General features: G+C 43.1%; 1 protein-coding gene across 2 annotated transcripts in view; it reads left to right on the top strand.

Annotated features, from left to right (window-relative positions):
• The window catches only part of KCNJ16 (potassium inwardly rectifying channel subfamily J member 16), a 110,090-nt gene that overhangs the window by 74,683 nt on the left and 18,292 nt on the right, over positions 1–17,115 (top strand). The window contains exon 2 of one of the 2 annotated variants that reach the window (XR_007147040.1): positions 9,305–10,584. Coding sequence is in view for 1 of the 2 variants with exons in the window: in XM_047833817.1 (XP_047689773.1) it covers positions 9,393–10,652 (1,260 nt within the window). In the remaining variant the exon portion in view is untranslated. Of the gene's footprint in view, positions 1–9,304; positions 10,850–17,115 lie in introns of those variants that run through there. The other variant, XM_047833817.1, reaches the window with a different exon arrangement.

A 17,115-nucleotide genomic window follows, 5' to 3' on the forward strand; every position in this document is an offset into this window, starting at 1 on the left:
TTAAAGTGCAAGGGCAGGCAAAGAAGATCTCTTAGTGGTCCACTGAAGATATGGTGGTTTGGACTACCAGGAGATCTGATTAGATTTGAGATCTACTTTGTTCTTTCTTTAAGTTTATTTATTTATTTTGAGAGAGAGAGAGGGAGCATGTGCAAGAGAGAGTGGGAGAGGGGAAGAAGAACTTTACTGAAGAAAGTAAGAGAGAGAGAGAGTGGGAGAGTGGGAGAGCATGTGCAAAGAGAGACACGGAGAGAGAGAATCTCAAGCAGGCCCTGTACTGTCAGCATGGGGCCCGACACTGAACTCAACCCCATGGCCTTAAGATCATGACCTGAGCCGAAATCAAGAGTCAGTCACTTAACTGACTGAGCCACACAGGCACCCCAAGATCTATTTTGGAGGTGAGCCCATAGGACTTGCTGCCGGTGTATGTGATAGGAGTAAGGGAGACTGATTAGACCATACTCTTGCCTCTTTGTATGAAAAGAGAAAACCTGATATGAGCCAAAAGCAAGAAGCAAGGCAAAATGAGCATCTTACCTGGGGGACCGTCTCACTAGGAGTTGCGACTTGTACCCTTCTGTAGAGAAACTTAGACGCGCCACCTCACCGCTGGCTTCTTGACTCCCTGAAGTTGCCTCAAATAATAGGGTCCAATACCCTTGTATCAATCACTTCCTCAAGAGTCAAAGACTTGTTTGTGAAGTTCTGATTGGTCACTCCAGGGTCATGTGACTCTGCTCCAGGTGCTGGTAAAGAAACACTGTGGTGATAAGTGGCTTTGCCACTTCCACTGGCAGCGTCCTAATCCTGACCACCGTCACCTCTTACTTGATCATTGAAATACTTTCCTGGTTTACTCCCCATGCCTGCTTTTAAATTTCTCCAGCCAATTTTCCATTGGATGGCCAGAGTGGTCTTTTTTTTTTTTTAATTTTTTTTTTTAACGTTTATTTATTTTTGAGACAGAGAGAGACAGAGCATGAACGGGGGAGGGGCAGAGAGAGAGGGAGACACAGAATCCGAAGCAGGCTCCAGGCTCTGAGCCATCAGCCCAGAGCCCGACGCGGGGCTCGAACTCACGGACCGCGAGATCGTGACCTGAGCTGAAGTCGGATGCTTAACCGACTGAGCCACCCAGGCGCCCCAGAGTGGTCTTTTTAAAAATAGAAACCTTATTATGCTGTACTGTTAGTTAAGATACTTCAATCACTTTCATTTCCAGCTTCAGCTCCCTCTCTCCTTGATTTCAGTTCTTTGGAAAGCATGCCCTGTGCATCCTTGAGTCACAGAGTCTTTGCAAATGCTGTTCCTCTGCCTGGAAAACTCTTTTTCTCCTTCTTCTTATTTAGTTGTATTCATTTTTTCATATTGTAGTTCAGATATCCATCTATCCCAGAATAGATACAGACCCAGTATTGTAAGCTATTATAAGAAACAGAGGGGAAATAGGCATTCAAATTAAGGGGTCAACAGAGACTATAAATAAAGACAGCTTCCAAGATGCTAACCATTGTGATCTTTTACATTATGCCATTTTTTCCTTATGAAAAGCGTTTTGAGAGTCAACGATTGTCCCTATGTTTCAAATAAAGAAGAGGAAGCTGAAAGATATCTGTAAGATGCTGATATCATGCAGCTGAGATGTGGAACCATGCTCAGAATCCAAGTCTTTGATCCCCATGCTCTTGTCCTTTAACAGAGCTACTGCAGGACCATAATATGGAGCTTCGACTGGATCCATGGTAGCAGGAGAAGGAGTATTTGATTTACATTTTAGGTTAGAACTACCACTCTGGATAAAGGTGGCAAGAGATGAGTTCGAAGGCTGTTATGTAGACCTGGTAAAACCAGGTTTTTACCTGATCAGGAAAGCCTGACTTTAGCGATAAAATGCAGATGCGTTCCTGTAATGATAGGTTCTTCTGAGAACCGGTTCTTAAAATTAGCTCAGAGCAAAGGGTGCAGCAGCCAGATTACCCCTGTAAATAGCGAAAGCCTTAACGACTAGATAGTGACCGTGTCTCAAACAAACAAAATACAACAGAGAACGAGGCCTGAGTCGAGAACTTTCTTACTGAAGGCCACAGGAAGGAAAAGTGAAGAGCACATCCTCACTTGGATGCCAAGTGGGCACCAAACACTCTCTGATCGCCCGGGTTAAACTGCGCCCTCTCTCCTTGCTGCGGGCCATTCTCTCTGAGTTAGTGCTTCCTTTTGCCAATCCTCAAATGCGCCTTCCGCGTAAGTGGGACTCTCACTAATTCCTAAAAGTGGGTGGGTCTGGCACACAGTAGGAGTGTAATTGAAAAAAAAAAGAATAAAAGACAAGACCAGAATGAAAACAATCAGCAACAAATTCCCATTGGAGACCTTTAGACGCCACTGGGGAACCTGACACATGAAGGTTGGACTGCGTTCTCTTAAAGGGACGTAAGATCTCATGACATCCAGCTTCTGCAACCAACCCCGATACAGCTCAAAGGAGCACCCTTCTGAGCAACCCAGGCTGGCGTCCAACCAAGACAGGGATGGGCTGATTATCACGATAAGAACAAGAGAAACCTTCAGAACTATTTTAGTAAAACATGCCCATACCTTTTAAGACAAAAAATACACATGATAACTACCTAATGGATTTCTTTAATCTGTTGACTTTGCTAAGCTTGTCAGTCTTGTTTCCTTTAGCTTGGTTGCTCAGAGAGAATAGCAGCACAATTTTTTTTTTAAGCAATGCATTTTTATCATTGAGTTGAAAGTATGTGCGTGCATGTATATGGGAGTGTGTATGTGTGTTGTGGGATAGGGGTATGTGTGCGTGTGCCTGTGTTGAGGACAAGGAGCAGGGGATTTCCCATTTGGTGACAGTTGTGAAAAGGAAAGGAATACGATCCAGTCGCTGGCGCTTTGGGAAGCTAGAAAGATGGAGAATTGGCCCCTGTAGCTCAGTAGTAGGAAACAGTGGTGCCACCCCTGAATTTAAAATAGAAGTATCTGCCGGGAGCCACATTGTCAACCCTTCGGTCAGGCAAGTGGAAAGCTCCTTGATAGGGTCAAGCAGATGTTCTGATATTTTACTGAGAGGGAAACTGAGTCTTCACAAGATTCACATTCAAACAATAATTATCTAGTAATTACCATGAAGGTTGGCACAGTGAAATATGGCTTCCCATTCACTATCTCGATCAAACTCACAATAACTCAGTCACATAGGTGTTCTTATCCCCGTATCATGCACGAGGGCACTGAGGTTCTGAGAAAAGTTACTTTCATGAACCACTCCAGATACTGGGGACAGACCTGGAATTGGAAGTCTGTCTCTCAATTCAGGATTTCTCTACAAGACCAAAAAACATTCTATTTCAGACTATTGCTTATTAAGATCATTTTTAAGGCAGAATAATTTGGAATTATAATTCTTTTTAATTTTTTTAAAGTTTATTTATTTTTGTTTAATTTTTTAACGTTTATTCATTTTTTGATAGAGACAGTGAGTGGGGGAGGGGCAGAGAGAGGGGGAGACACAGAATGTGAAGCAGGCTCCAGGCTCTGAGCTGTCAGTACAGAGTCCGACGCGGGGCTCGAAATCACGGACCGTGAGATCATGACCTGAGCTGAAGTCAGACGCTCAACCGACTGAGCCATCCAGGAGCCCCTAAAATTTATTTATTTATTTTGAGAGAGGGAGAGAGCATGTGCGGGGGAGGGGCACAGAGAGAGGGAAAGAGAGAGAGAGAGAATCCCAAGTAGGCTCCTCATTGTCAACTTGGAACCTGACATGGGGCTCAAACTCACAAACGGCAAGATCATGACCTGAGCCGAAACCAAGAGTCAGATGCCTAACCAACTGAGCTACCAAGGCAGCCCTGCAGTTATAATTCTTACTGCTTTTGTATGATCTTGACATCCAGAAAATGGGGAAACATAATTCCAGACTTTCCTACTTCTTTACAAAACAGAGCACCATTTTTGGATATGGCAGATTTATGATTAGGTTGTCGATATTACATAAGAAAAAAAAATGGGCTAGAAAGAGGCCATCCAGATAAAGTTACCAGCAATGTTGTAACACCTGGTTTCTGTTTCTCCCTCCCAGCTCCAGGATTCAGTCCGGTTGTTTGCTCGTAGCATAGCAGAACCCCCTTTCCTGTCTTAAACTGGCACAGGACTTTCTTAAATTGATTCAGGAGAGCTTGTAGAGTTCTATCAGGAAAGAGGTAAAGTCTTTCATCACTGAGAAGTTAGACGGCAGAAGTTTGAACAGAGAGGTTAAAGGTTGGAGCTCAATCTGAGACCTGCTCTGGGGATGATAGCAGCTGAGGAGAAACAGGAGAAGGCCATGGAATGTCAACAAAGGAGAAACTGTTTGAAATTTGGGAGACAGGGAGTATTTGGAGAAGTCTGGGCAGTATCTAGTGGGTTCTGGGCGAAGCAGGTGTTCAATGGCTGAATGAAGAGCTCCACCTAATTGTGTCTGAATGTCTTTGGAGGATTCCAGGCAAGACAAGGCTCTAGCATAATTCCAAGGCAATAAATTATGGAATAGGTTTTGAGCAAAATAACCTAACTGGTTTGGGTTCTGTCCTATCCCATGAACTCCGTCCTTCTTTCCTCCTCAGCGGCCAGGGCCCACCCACAAGTGCCTTCTGACCACAGGTTCTTGCTCTGGCCCCCTTCACACGCCACAGAGCTGCCCTCAAGGCAGTCTCTAAAGACAATGACCTGCACACAGAATCTAGGCCACCCTTTCTACTCTCTGCCTCATCAGCTCTCATGTGTCCACTAAAATTTATCTCATCTAATAGTTGCCAGGAAAGTAACTTGATTACCGATGACCTCGCGTAAATGATGTACGTGCTCAAGAAGGTACTTGTTAATATCAAAGGCCAGGGGCATTAATAATTGAATTTCGCCAGAGATATTTAGAACATTCTCTGTGGTGTATCTCAAATTATACAATGACAATTCATATCACTATTAAAATATTTTTGTTAAGTAGATGCTAAAGATAAGATTGAATTTTACTTTATTTTTTTAATTAATTAATTTTATTTTTTTTTAATTTTTTTTGTTTATTTTTGAGAGAGACAGAGCATGAGTGGGGGAGGAGCAGAGGGAGAGAGGGAGACACAGAATCTGAAGCAGGCTCTAGGCTCTGAGCTATCAGCACAGAGCCCGACGCAGGGCTCAAACCCATGAACAGTGAGATCATGACCTGAGCCAAAGTTGGATGCTTAACCAACTGAGCCACCCAGGAGCCCCTTTAATTTACTTTTCTAATGTTTATTTATTTTTGAGAAAGAGGGAGATAGAGCATGAGTGGGGGAGGGGCAGAAAGCAAGGGAGACACAGAATCCGAAGCAGGCTCCAGGTGTCGAGCTGTCGGCACAGAGCCTGACACGGGGCTTGAACTCCCAAGCTGTGAGATCATGACCTGAGCTGAAGTCAGACGCTGAACCGACTGAGCCACCCAGGCGCCCCTGAATTTTATTTTCAAAGTGACATGGGATTAGAAAGTTTTAACCATTTTGTTGCATTGTCACCATGCTGAGGAAAAGTTTAAGTGTGAAGAACTATCAATGAGAGCAGTCTGCTTGGTAGATAGCTGAATTTGAGAGACTGGCAAAATGGCAGAGGGATTCCTTCACAATGGGTGCATCTGACTGAGGTCCTTCTGCGTATCAAGAAATGGGGTCAGATAGGGAGGATGCTCACTTGTGCTGTTGCAAATACTCCCTATCATGTGGATAGCCCATTTGAAATTTGCTAAATCAGTAATGGTTTCTCCCCGAATTCGTATAAAGATCTAGAATACTAAGGGCTAAAAGCAGATCCCCCTCATCAAAGTAAATTACAAAGCTTTTTTTTTTTTTTTTTTTTTTTTTTTTTAATGTCTGAACGTAACACAATGAGTGGGGTTTGAAAACAGTCGCTGTCAGGATCGGGTCTGCTGACCCCTCGAACTTTCTCTGGGTCGTCTCTGTGGTGTGGAGAAAATTGTAATGACTTCGACAGCATTCTCAGGAAACAGCCCAGCATTCTGACCTGCCTTGCCTCTTACCTTTAGCTGCTCCGATAGGAGAACTCCGTGCACGACAAAGAAATTGCAGTCTTTTTTTTTTTTCCTGCCTTTGTCGTTAGTCACCTGGCAAATAATTTGAAACTGGCACCGAAGGGGGACCCCAGATTCAGCCCTTCCTTCTGAACTTTATATTCCACAATTTTGTCATTACAGTGCTCAAATTCCCATTTTTAATAAAAAATGGAATTTCACCTCCAGTGATACAGTCACTGGATGCTAGAGGGCAAGAACATGCAAAAAGACATACAGAAGTAGGAACATCGCAAATGATTTTTCGTGACGGAATGGAAGGTGATGAGATGATTGTGAATGCATGGAGGCATTCTGAAAGCTGGGTTTTCATCCTAAGAAACGTGCATGTTACACATAGAATGTCCAGCCAACCCACAAGTCTTAGCCTCTATTATTTAATGGTAAAAAATTGGGAAAGTGCTCAAATTAACACAACAGATGAGACAAGAGATTAATAAACATTTTTGTCAAGTCATTTTGACGAACGGTCATCCATAAAATTCTTTGCCCATTGGGTAATCTGAGAAATGGTTAAGACTCATTAAACTAGTTTGCTTATAATCTGGCATTTAGTGTAAAAGACCATCTCTTTTAGAAAACGTATCATGCACATGGTTGGCCAGTCAACAAATCAAATGCAGGCATCCAAACAGAATCTGAAGGCTTTTCTCTGGATAAGTTGGAATAAATGATCAATTCAACATGGTGGGCCACGGCAGGAGCACAGGGCACGGTGGGTTCAGGGCAGAACTCTCACAGCTGTAACTTGTCTCCCTGAAACGATTCCATTATTTAGACAAATTTTGCACATCATCAAATTTGCTCCCTTACAGCTTGTATTAATTGAAAATTCATTCACCAATTAGCATGCTGTTGAAGGTGTTTTTAAAATAGCTTGTTTGTAACAGTCGCTGGCACTGCTGGAATTCAAACTGCATGCCATTTCAAATGAAAACCTTTTCTTTTTTTTCTCTTGGCAGTACAAAAGAGCAGAGTCACACAGTAGCTCTTGATTTATGAACTGCGTTTTCTTATTCTCAGACTTCCACAGGGTGTGCGGGTCCCTTTCAAAGGAGCTGGGTTGGGGGCCTTTAACAAGGAAGCAATTCTATCTCCAAATCGACTTTTTAATTTCCAATCATACATGCCTTTGATTAGAATTGGTCCCATTCTCATGCCTCCGGTGATCAGCTGAGAGAATGGAGACGGAGAAACCTTCGGCAGCTTTCTTCTGTTAGGAAAGTGTCACTCAGTTAACAAATCACACAGGAACCTAGGTATGTGTTGCGAACAAAATCTGTGGAAATATTTTATGTTCAACATTCCGGTAAGCATTTTGTCAGCTCTGGGTCACATCCTGAGATTAGGCAATCATCTCTCCAAAAACCCGATTGGGGATAAAGGAGGGGATATTATGACTCAAAACATATCTGGAGGACAAGTGGGCAGAAGGCTCAGGCTGGGGGCATGGGGATGGACGGAGAGAAACGTGTACATGCTTTACAGGATGTTTTGGCTGAAAGCAGAGTTCATCCTCACAGTGGTCCCCGAAACAAAGTGTTTATTGTCCAGTGGGCCTGATCCCTGGAGAAGAAGAAAAATGATTCCTATTGACTGGAAGGAAATTAACTCTTTGCTCTCTTTTGCAGGGAAGGTGTTGGATAAGTACCTAGTGATTAATTTCCTTCATTGGTTTCACTGGGAGGGGTCTCGATGTCCGCAATAGTGTTACTCTCACTGCATTTTCTATACAGCAGTGGCTGGATTCTCTAGTGGGAATCTTTTCTCCCCCTTATCCTCCCTGCCCCCAACTGGCACCGGCAGATTATGGGGACAGCATATTCTAATAATTAATACACCATTAAATTGGGCTGCAGTGACTTTTTGTTTCTGGCATAGAAGTAGCTAAAGGCCATTTAACACTGAAGTTTTAAAACTTACTTTCAGACTTGAGCTGGGAAAACCACTGGCCTATTCCACGGATGCTAAAAGCGATAAGAACTGTATGTTCTACCCTGATCTTTTAAAGACTGAATTGGGAGGGGGAAAAATGATTTTGCTTACAGATGGCTGTGAAAACATCAGAAATACATATCAGAGCTGGAGAGAAGGGTCCAATTGTAGTAAGCTCCCTTTAAGAGGAAAACAAGATTAGAACTTTGGCAAAATTTCGGCTTCTTTTGAGAGGGAAAGAGAAGAGATTGCAGTGTCCAAAAAAAGAAGAGGGGAAAAAAAAAAAAAAAGGATGGATGTCATGAGACAAAAGCAGAAGCAATTTTATACCTTATTGAAAGCTTACCTGGGCGTGGTTTTAACTCCTCTGGGGTTAAGAATTTTTTTTTTTCTCCTCTTAAAACTAAGGGGGCTAGGGGAAAGGACTTGAATCTGAAATAGCATCCCTGTCAGTTCTGTTCTGTCCTGGGAAGTCTACAAGGAAGCAAAACCTCCGTGGAAGAGAAGGGAGGCAGCAGGCGCTGGAGGTGAAAGTCTGCGGCAACGAGTATGTAAGTTACATGTTAGCATGAAGGTGGTGATGCTTCATTGCGTCCTTTTTAGAGAACCCATCTGGGGGTGCCTGAGTGGCTCAGTCGATTAAGCGTCTGACTTAGGCTCAGGCCATGATCTCACAGTTTCTGAGCTAGAGCCTGCCCTGGGCTCCAGGGCAAAGCCTGCTTCAGACCCTGTCTCCCTTCTCTGCCCCTCCCCTGCCTTGCGTGCCCTCTCTCTCCTTCTCTTTTAAAAATAAATAAAAACATTAAGAAAAAGGAAGAAGAAAAACCATCTGACTTAAACAGAAGGCTGATAAGGCTGCTATTCAAATATGTGAATTGTGTTTTGCCTTTTTACATCATAGATGGCTTTGTTTTCTAAGTGCCCTCATGTCAGAAGAGTGAAAAAAAAAACAACCCCAAGACTTTTGTTTATATCAGGTCAGAAAAGGTAGTGAGTCTTCATTTGGGATAATCATAGTGTTTACCCAAGCCTTGTGCATATATAAAAATGTTATTTTCTCTAATTACATATTTTGTTCCTATAATGACTGAGCTGAATTCTAAACTGAAAGGAGTAATCAATACTGAATGTCTCTGCCGTTCAAATGAAGTCTTCACCATTTCAGACGGCATGAAATTGCCTCAAATTTGGCAAATTGCTACAAAGATGGAAATTAAAATCTAAGGCTGAAGTGTATTTAATTTTCTTTTTTTGCAGATCTTAACTGAAAACTGAAATCAACAGATAGGAATAGAACTAGTACTATTACGAAATCCACCCGGATGCTTGAAGGGCATAGGAAAGGATGAGCTATTACGGCAGCAGCTATCCGATTGTAAACGTGGACCCCAAATACCCAGGCTACCCCCCAGAGCACATCATAGCTGAGAAGAGAAGAGCCAGAAGACGTCTGCTCCACAAAGATGGCAGCTGTAATGTGTACTTCAAGCACATTTTTGGAGAATGGGGGAGCTACGTGGTTGACATTTTCACCACCCTCGTAGATACCAAGTGGCGGCACATGTTTGTGATATTTTCCTTATCCTATATTCTCTCCTGGTTGATATTTGGCTCTATCTTCTGGCTCATTGCCTTTCATCACGGTGATCTGTTAAATGATCCCCACATCACACCTTGTGTTGACAACGTCCATTCCTTCACAGGGGCGTTTTTATTCTCCCTGGAAACCCAGACCACCATAGGTTACGGTTACCGCTGTGTCACTGAAGAATGCTCTGTGGCCGTGCTCACGGTGATCCTTCAGTCCATCTTGAGCTGCATCATAAATACCTTCATCATTGGAGCCGCCTTAGCCAAAATGGCAACCGCTCGAAAGAGAGCCCAAACCATTCGGTTTAGCTATTTTGCACTCATAGGGATGAGAGACGGGAAACTTTGCCTCATGTGGCGCATTGGTGATTTCCGACCAAACCACGTGGTAGAAGGCACAGTGAGAGCCCAACTTCTCCGCTACACAGAAGACAGCGAAGGGCGGATGACGATGGCCTTTAAAGACCTAAAGTTGGTTAATGATCAGATCATTCTTGTCACACCAGTAACTATTGTTCATGAAATTGACCATGAGAGCCCTCTGTATGCCCTTGACCGAAAAGCAGTGGCCAAAGATAACTTTGAGATTTTGGTGACATTTATCTATACTGGTGATTCCACGGGGACTTCCCACCAATCCAGAAGTTCCTACGTTCCCCGAGAAATTCTCTGGGGCCACAGGTTCAATGACGTCCTGGAAGTTAAGAGAAAGTATTACAAGGTGAACTGCTTACAGTTTGAGGGGAGCGTGGAAGTCTATGCCCCCTTCTGCAGTGCCAAACAACTGGACTGGAAAGACCAGCAGCTCCACAACATGGAAAAAACCCCTCCGGTCCGAGGACCCGGCCCGTCAGACACCAAGGTCAGAAGAAGGTCATTTAGCGCGGTTGCCATTGTCAGCAGTTGTGAAAACCCGGAGGAGACCACCACCTCGGCCGCGGATGAGTGTAAGGAAGCACCTTATCAGAAAGCCGTCTTGACTTTAAATAGAATCTCTGTAGAATCCCAAATGTAGTTCAAATTGTGATCACGAGGGCTCCCACCCAATCATTTTACTCTGTAGCCAGTCACCTCGAGGCGAGTAGTTATGCAAGGGCTTTTAAGGGATGTTATAGCTATGTGCCATGGTGATGGGGATAGGAAGAACATGTTAAATCTGGTGAAAGATCATCTAAACATGACATAGTACCCAGTTGTTTAAACTCTTTTTTTTTTTTTGCTAGCAAATTTTGTATTAGGGATGCTATTAAGAGCCTACTTGGGGCGCCTGGGTGGCACAGTCAGTTAAGCATCCGACTTCAGCCAGGTCACGATCTTGTGGTCTGTGAGTTCGAGCCCCGCATCGGGCTCTGGGCTGATGGCTCAGAGCCTGGAGCCTGTTTTTGATTCTGTGTCTCCCTCTCTCTCTGCCCTTCCTTCCCCCGTTCATGCTCTGTCTCTCTCTGTCCCAAAAATAAATAAACGTTGAAAAAAAAAAATTAAAAAAAAAAAAAGAGCCTACTTGATTAGTTTAAATTTCATCTCCTTTTATTACACCATAGAGTTGTATCTTCAATAGGGGGTATGGTATTCAGTAATGGAGAACAAAGGTAGGGTACTGGAATAAATAAAAATAGGAAGATGGGCAGCCAGCATAAATAACACATTTTTTACATCGATACTAGTTTCCCATAAAAGCATCTTGTCATCCAACCAAGGTATGCGAGAAATGCATCCAGTAGATTGTAACGTTAAGATATTTAACTGAAGTCACCTGGCAGGTTTGATGTTTGCCCCTCGTAGTGTCTTGGTATCCTCGGAAAGAAGCAGTGGTGGTGAGAAATAGACACCTGTCACTTACCCAGGTGATGACCGTTGAGTGCTAGAAGTTGATTTGTTTTGTTTTGTTTTGTTTTGTTTTTATCACTGATAAAGCAGAGGAAGAGTGGACATGATTCAGAGCAGTATTTCTCTCTTAAATGCCTTGGTTGACTGCAACAAAGAAAGGGCTTTATGTAGAAGAGCAGAAATAAGGCAATGAACGATAAGGGGCTTCCTTTGCCCACCTCTCGTCTTCTCTTGGAAGATGGAGCTGTTTTTTGTGTGTGTGTGTGTGGCATGGGGGGTGGGGAGCATAATGGAGGGAGGGCAGGGGAAAGATACTTATGTGTGCCCAGAAGCAGTTAGGTATGCTTCCTGTCTTGGTCACTTTACAAGACATAAATGACTTGAATTCTAGATTTTAAGAAACTCTTCCTTTGAACTTGGAACAATCATGTAGATAGAAGATTTTGTGAAATAGAATTAATGTGATTTTTATGCATATTATTAAATGGATAAGCTAAGTGCTATGGAATTGCTTAAATTTTAGGACATGAGATAAATTTGTATGCTCTGTTTCTGTGTTAAAAGATGTTAATCATGGTTACTTTAAGCCCAATCCCTTATGAGTAAAAAGACACTTTAAGCTTTCTGAATCGAACAGTTAAAGGGTGCCTGGGTGGTTCAGTCAGTTGAGCGTCCGACTTCGGCTCAGGTCATGATTTCACAGCTCGAGAGTTCGAGCCCTGCATCAGGCGCTCTGTGCTGACAGCTCGGAGCCTGGAGCCTGCTTCAGATTCTGTGCCTCCCTCTCTCTCTGCCCCAACCCACTCGCATTCTGTCTCTGTCTCTCTCAAAAATAAATAAACATTAAAAAAAATTTAAATCAAACCGTTATTAGCTGCATTCAGAGTTATCTGTTTTCTTTCTTTCTTTTTTTACGTTGCTGCTGAGCTGACAATAAGTATATGCCCCAGTGTTTCTTTGTTTATTTTATTTAAATATATGTACACACACAGTTTTTGATTTCTCTGGAAAAGCTCCCTATCCCCCTCTCTCCATTTAAATTAAAGCACACAAGTAAATTGAACTGAATCATATAGTCTGTGCTTACCAATAAAAGTGAAATAGGTAGGTATGTGAAGTGTTTTTCTTTTTTTTCTTCTTCTTTTTTCTTTTTTCCATCCTCCCTTCCTCCCTTCCTTTTCCTCTTTTTCTTTTGACTATGAGCAATGAAGTTACTTTCTAAATGCACATGTGCAAATCTTTTATTCCTGTTGTTTTATGGATAAGAGTTTTGCTCAGGTCCCAAGTTGTAAAACTGTCCTGAAGCTTAATATCAGAGATCTAAAGAATGCAATTTTTTTCCTATTTGGCTCCAGAAATGCAAAACCCATTTTTAAAATTACACATGCATTGCAGATTTGGATTTGTAGCCGCGATTACTCAGCTAAATTAGAGTACTACGGTCTACCAAGTAGCAAACAACCAGCACCACGACAGATCCAAATGCCCTTCCCCTGACTTTTTAAGCTCGTTTCACACACATCTAGTTTCACTTCATTTTGCCTTGCTTCCTAGACTCTGCCTAGCCATGATTCTGGTTTTGTTAGTATCAGAATAGACGTATCAATGAGTACATTCTGCTGTGCTCTGTCTCCACCATTAAGACCTCCTACCCAGAATAAAATGTAAAATAGACATTCACCTGTAACATTTGTCCCTAATTTTCTGTTTAGATTTATAACATGCTTTGATGCCCCAACAAGTTACTTAATAATAAAGATCTCAAAGTAATGCAAAAATTGTGTGCATATGCCTGTATTTCAGATTAGTACAAACTCTGCCGATGTGGTCAGCGTTGGGTGCAGAGCACCAAAAAAAAAAAAAAAGGAGATGCTCTCTTACAGAATTAGAACATAGGCAGAACTATAAACATTTTTATGGGTTTTTAACAGCTTGTAGAACAGCTATATCCGAATTAGCAGTTGTGTTTCCGTAAGCTTTGCAAGAAGGCTCCATGCAAAATGGCATTCTAGTTTCAAAAGCTCTGTCCATGATAAGTAGGTCGAATATTCTTTCTTATGGCAGCTATTTTGTCCCTCAAGATGAAAGTATTCAGTGGACTTAATTAGACGGGAAACACACTATGGCGTCAAGGCATTCTCTGCTGTGTGCCCCACCTGTGAACTTGGCCCTTGAAGAGGGAGGGAGATCTGGGAGAGAGAAGGAAATGCTGTTTCATGTACCACCGGCTTATCAAGCACCTTATGCTTTGCACATGTACACTTAGCCCCCACAACAAAACGGTGGGGTGGATATTTTTAATTTCCATAGCATCAAATATCTATCTCATTCTCTGCTTCTTCCTGACTAACCAGTTCCCAAATGGGACAGCAACTTGCCAGACTAAAAAAAAAAAATTGCAACTATGCTTCCCAGTCTCCCTTGCAGCTAAGGGGTGGCAGGCGGGGGTGTGGGGTGGGGGTAATACTTACTTGGCATGGATCTGGCCCAGGAGATGTCAGTAGAGTTCCTTGGATGTGACCTTTAAGAAAGCTCTCTCGCTGGGTCTGAGGTGGCACACGTCCTTTTACTCCCTGCATCAATCCTTCTCCCCTAGACCTCACGGACACCCCTTAAAGGGACGTCAGGAAAGTAGGAAAGAGGCAGCCCAAGATTGCACATCTCCGGACTTCTTCTGCATGAGTGGAAATAAATGGTTTCTAACTGAACGGTGAGAGGGAAACATAGGAGAGTACGCATAAAGGGATCACTTGGGTCCAACTTGTACTCGATGGAGTTCAACTTGTACTCCATCTGATGGAGTCGGTCTCTGTGGAAAGCACATATTTTCTGGGCGTTTGAGGAAATGCCAGTATATTGTAAAACAAACACAAAAGAATTACTTTGGGCCTGGAAAGCCCTCTGAGACACTGATGGCTGAGTGACCTTGATAAGAAGATTGACTAGGACCGCTCTGGGGCCGCCCTTTATCTTCTTCCTTCCCTCCCCCCGGACTTATATCAGTAGGACTTTCACTAGGGCAAGTGACTGAAATCCACAGAGACTCAGGCAAGCAAGCACAAGTACAGCTTGGGAAAAAAAGCAAAACTCTGCTAATAACCCTTCTCAGGCTCCTAGTGAGACCGAACTGCATCAACTTATTCAAGTGGACTCTAAATACAGACCAAGGAATCTAGACCCTTACTTTGGATCTTTGTATTTCATGACTTCTGGGTTGGCCAGGATATGTGTCAAGCAGATTCTTTGGGCCACTCTCTGGGCCTAAATAATGAGGCACCAAATTTTATTTTGGCTTAAAATAGTCTGTTGGTTCCATTCATTACAAGCTCTGATTCTCCTGCTTGAATGTTCTGCAAGGCATGTGGATAAGCCCCTCTGCTTTCTTTCTTTCTTTTTTTTTTTTTTAAGGTAAGCTTCACCTGTGCGTTCCCAGAAACCACCCTACACACCCTTGGTACCCTATAAATCACAAGGCCCACCCTCAATTCTAAATTTGGTGTGGCCTTTCTTTCCTCTCTCACTTTCATTCTGAAATCAGCAGCGTGACCTATATTCCAGAAAAAAGAACTTGGGGGTGCCACATACAGAATATACAAGAAAGGATAATGACACAGACAAGACGGACAGATTAAACCGCAGGGAGGTGTTTGGCAAATTCTCTGCAGAAATTCTCCCGGGCACGAAGCCTTTGAACATGAAAGCTGGTAACTGAGACTCAGTTCAGATAAATCTGTGGGCAGAGAGCAAGCGAGGGCCTCCATTTTCCGGAAGAGGCAAAAATCACGGTTGCCAGGAAACCATCATTGGTCTGCATTGCTTTGGAGCGTTTCTTCGGTAAGAAACCCCTTAGAACCAAGAGGATTCCCAAGTTCGTCTTGCATGGCTCCTACTTTTCTTAAGCAATTTAACACAATCCTTTTAGGACTTGGGCTGTGAATTTGGCAGAGGGCAAGCAGTATCTATCCTATCATATCACCCTGTGCTGCCCCCTTTCCTCGGGAATGGCGGTGCCTGGGGTTTGGGATCTTTTGTGCGGAGACCGAAGGTTTAAGTTGACAAGGCTACACGTTTTGATGTTCAACGGACTCGTAGTTGCTGAGTACCTGGTGGATATTTTTAAATAAACTGAGCTAAATAAACTATTGCCCTCTTGTTGTTTGGTCTCATTGATTTATGCTATTTTATAAATACTGCACAGTGAAAGAATGCTGCATCTAGAGTCTATCTGTCGTCCTAAGAAAAAGGAGCTGGACTGAGATTAAGGAGCTTCTAAAAACAAACAAAAAAAAACAACCCAAGCTGGGTAATCACTGAACTCAGGCCCTGGATGCTAACTTTGGAGCCTCTGTAGGCTGCAGAGAAACAGGTTAATCATTTAAAGTTTTCAGCAAGCCCAGTGGATGAAAATCCAAACAGATTAAGTCTTGCTAAATTACATGGCCAAGGAATGCTTTTCCTCTATGCTATCATTTACCACAGGGGCCTATAAAACATCCTTAATCACTATCTAAGTAACTTGAACTTGGGACAGACAGAGCCCCAAGAGGTTTGACCCTGTGAAAACTTCTTTACAGAATGTGATCAGAAACTTACAAATTCCACATAAAATACTTGAGTCACATGCACTATGTACTGTGGGTAAAGGCTCTTTGTTTGAATTAGAAACACATGTTATCGATCAATTATTTATTCTGCTACCTGTTGGTTCCATCTGATACCAGTTTGTGTGGGAAACGGAGGCCAGCTATAGGGGACAGGTTAAGGACACAGCTGCCCATTGCCAGTTCCACAATCAGCAACTTTTGGGGCATCAGAGAGATATCAACTCATTTAATCAAATTCTATTTTGCATAACCTCCAGCATTAGAGAGGTTATCTGCCCAAAGAGACACGGCCATGGAGGGGCCGCAGAGGAAGAAGACACAGCCATCAATGCCCAACCAAGGCTCTTCTGAATGGGCAATGAGCAGTTCGGACGCTGAGGTTGAGTTGTTTTCATTATGTAATCATTAAATGGGAAAGACGATCGTCTCAGCACACTTTGTTAAAAAAGAAGCCCGTTATTTTCTAGAAGGGCTTCTGAAATGAACTGTTAGTTGGTCATTGATTATTTAGAGAGACAAGAGAGTGAGCAAGGAAAAAAATTATGTGGGAAACAGCTGATAAGAGCCATGATGAGTAAGGATGATCTTCTCCAAGATGTAAACAAAAATGATTGCATTAAAAGGGCTCACCGCTTTCCAGGGCACTGCTAATGCACATCCCCGTGCACTAATCCACAGTCACCAGGCCTTTTGCCTTGAAAGGAGGAACATTTAGTCCTCTGGCGGGGCTGCCCTTAGGGAATAAACAAACACAATGTGGCATGGGATTTATCGCCCATTAAATGGACACTGCTGTGGGTTGTTTGTTTTTCTTTATTTATTTTTGAGAGAGAGAGAGAGGGGCGGAGAGAGGGAGAGAGAAAATCCCCAGCAGACTCTGCACTGTCAGCGCAGGGCCCAAAGTGGGGCTGGATCCCAGGAACTCTGAAGTCAGGAGCTGGATGCTTAATGGACTGAGCCATCCAAGTGACACTGGAGTTTTGAAGCAGGCCCTTCAAGGAAAGGAGGCCAACCTGAGGGGGTTACACAGATCTGGGCTGACTGCAA

The sequence above is a fragment of the Prionailurus viverrinus genome, chromosome E1 (assembly GCF_022837055.1).
Source record: "Prionailurus viverrinus isolate Anna chromosome E1, UM_Priviv_1.0, whole genome shotgun sequence".
NCBI lineage: Eukaryota > Metazoa > Chordata > Mammalia > Carnivora > Felidae > Prionailurus > Prionailurus viverrinus.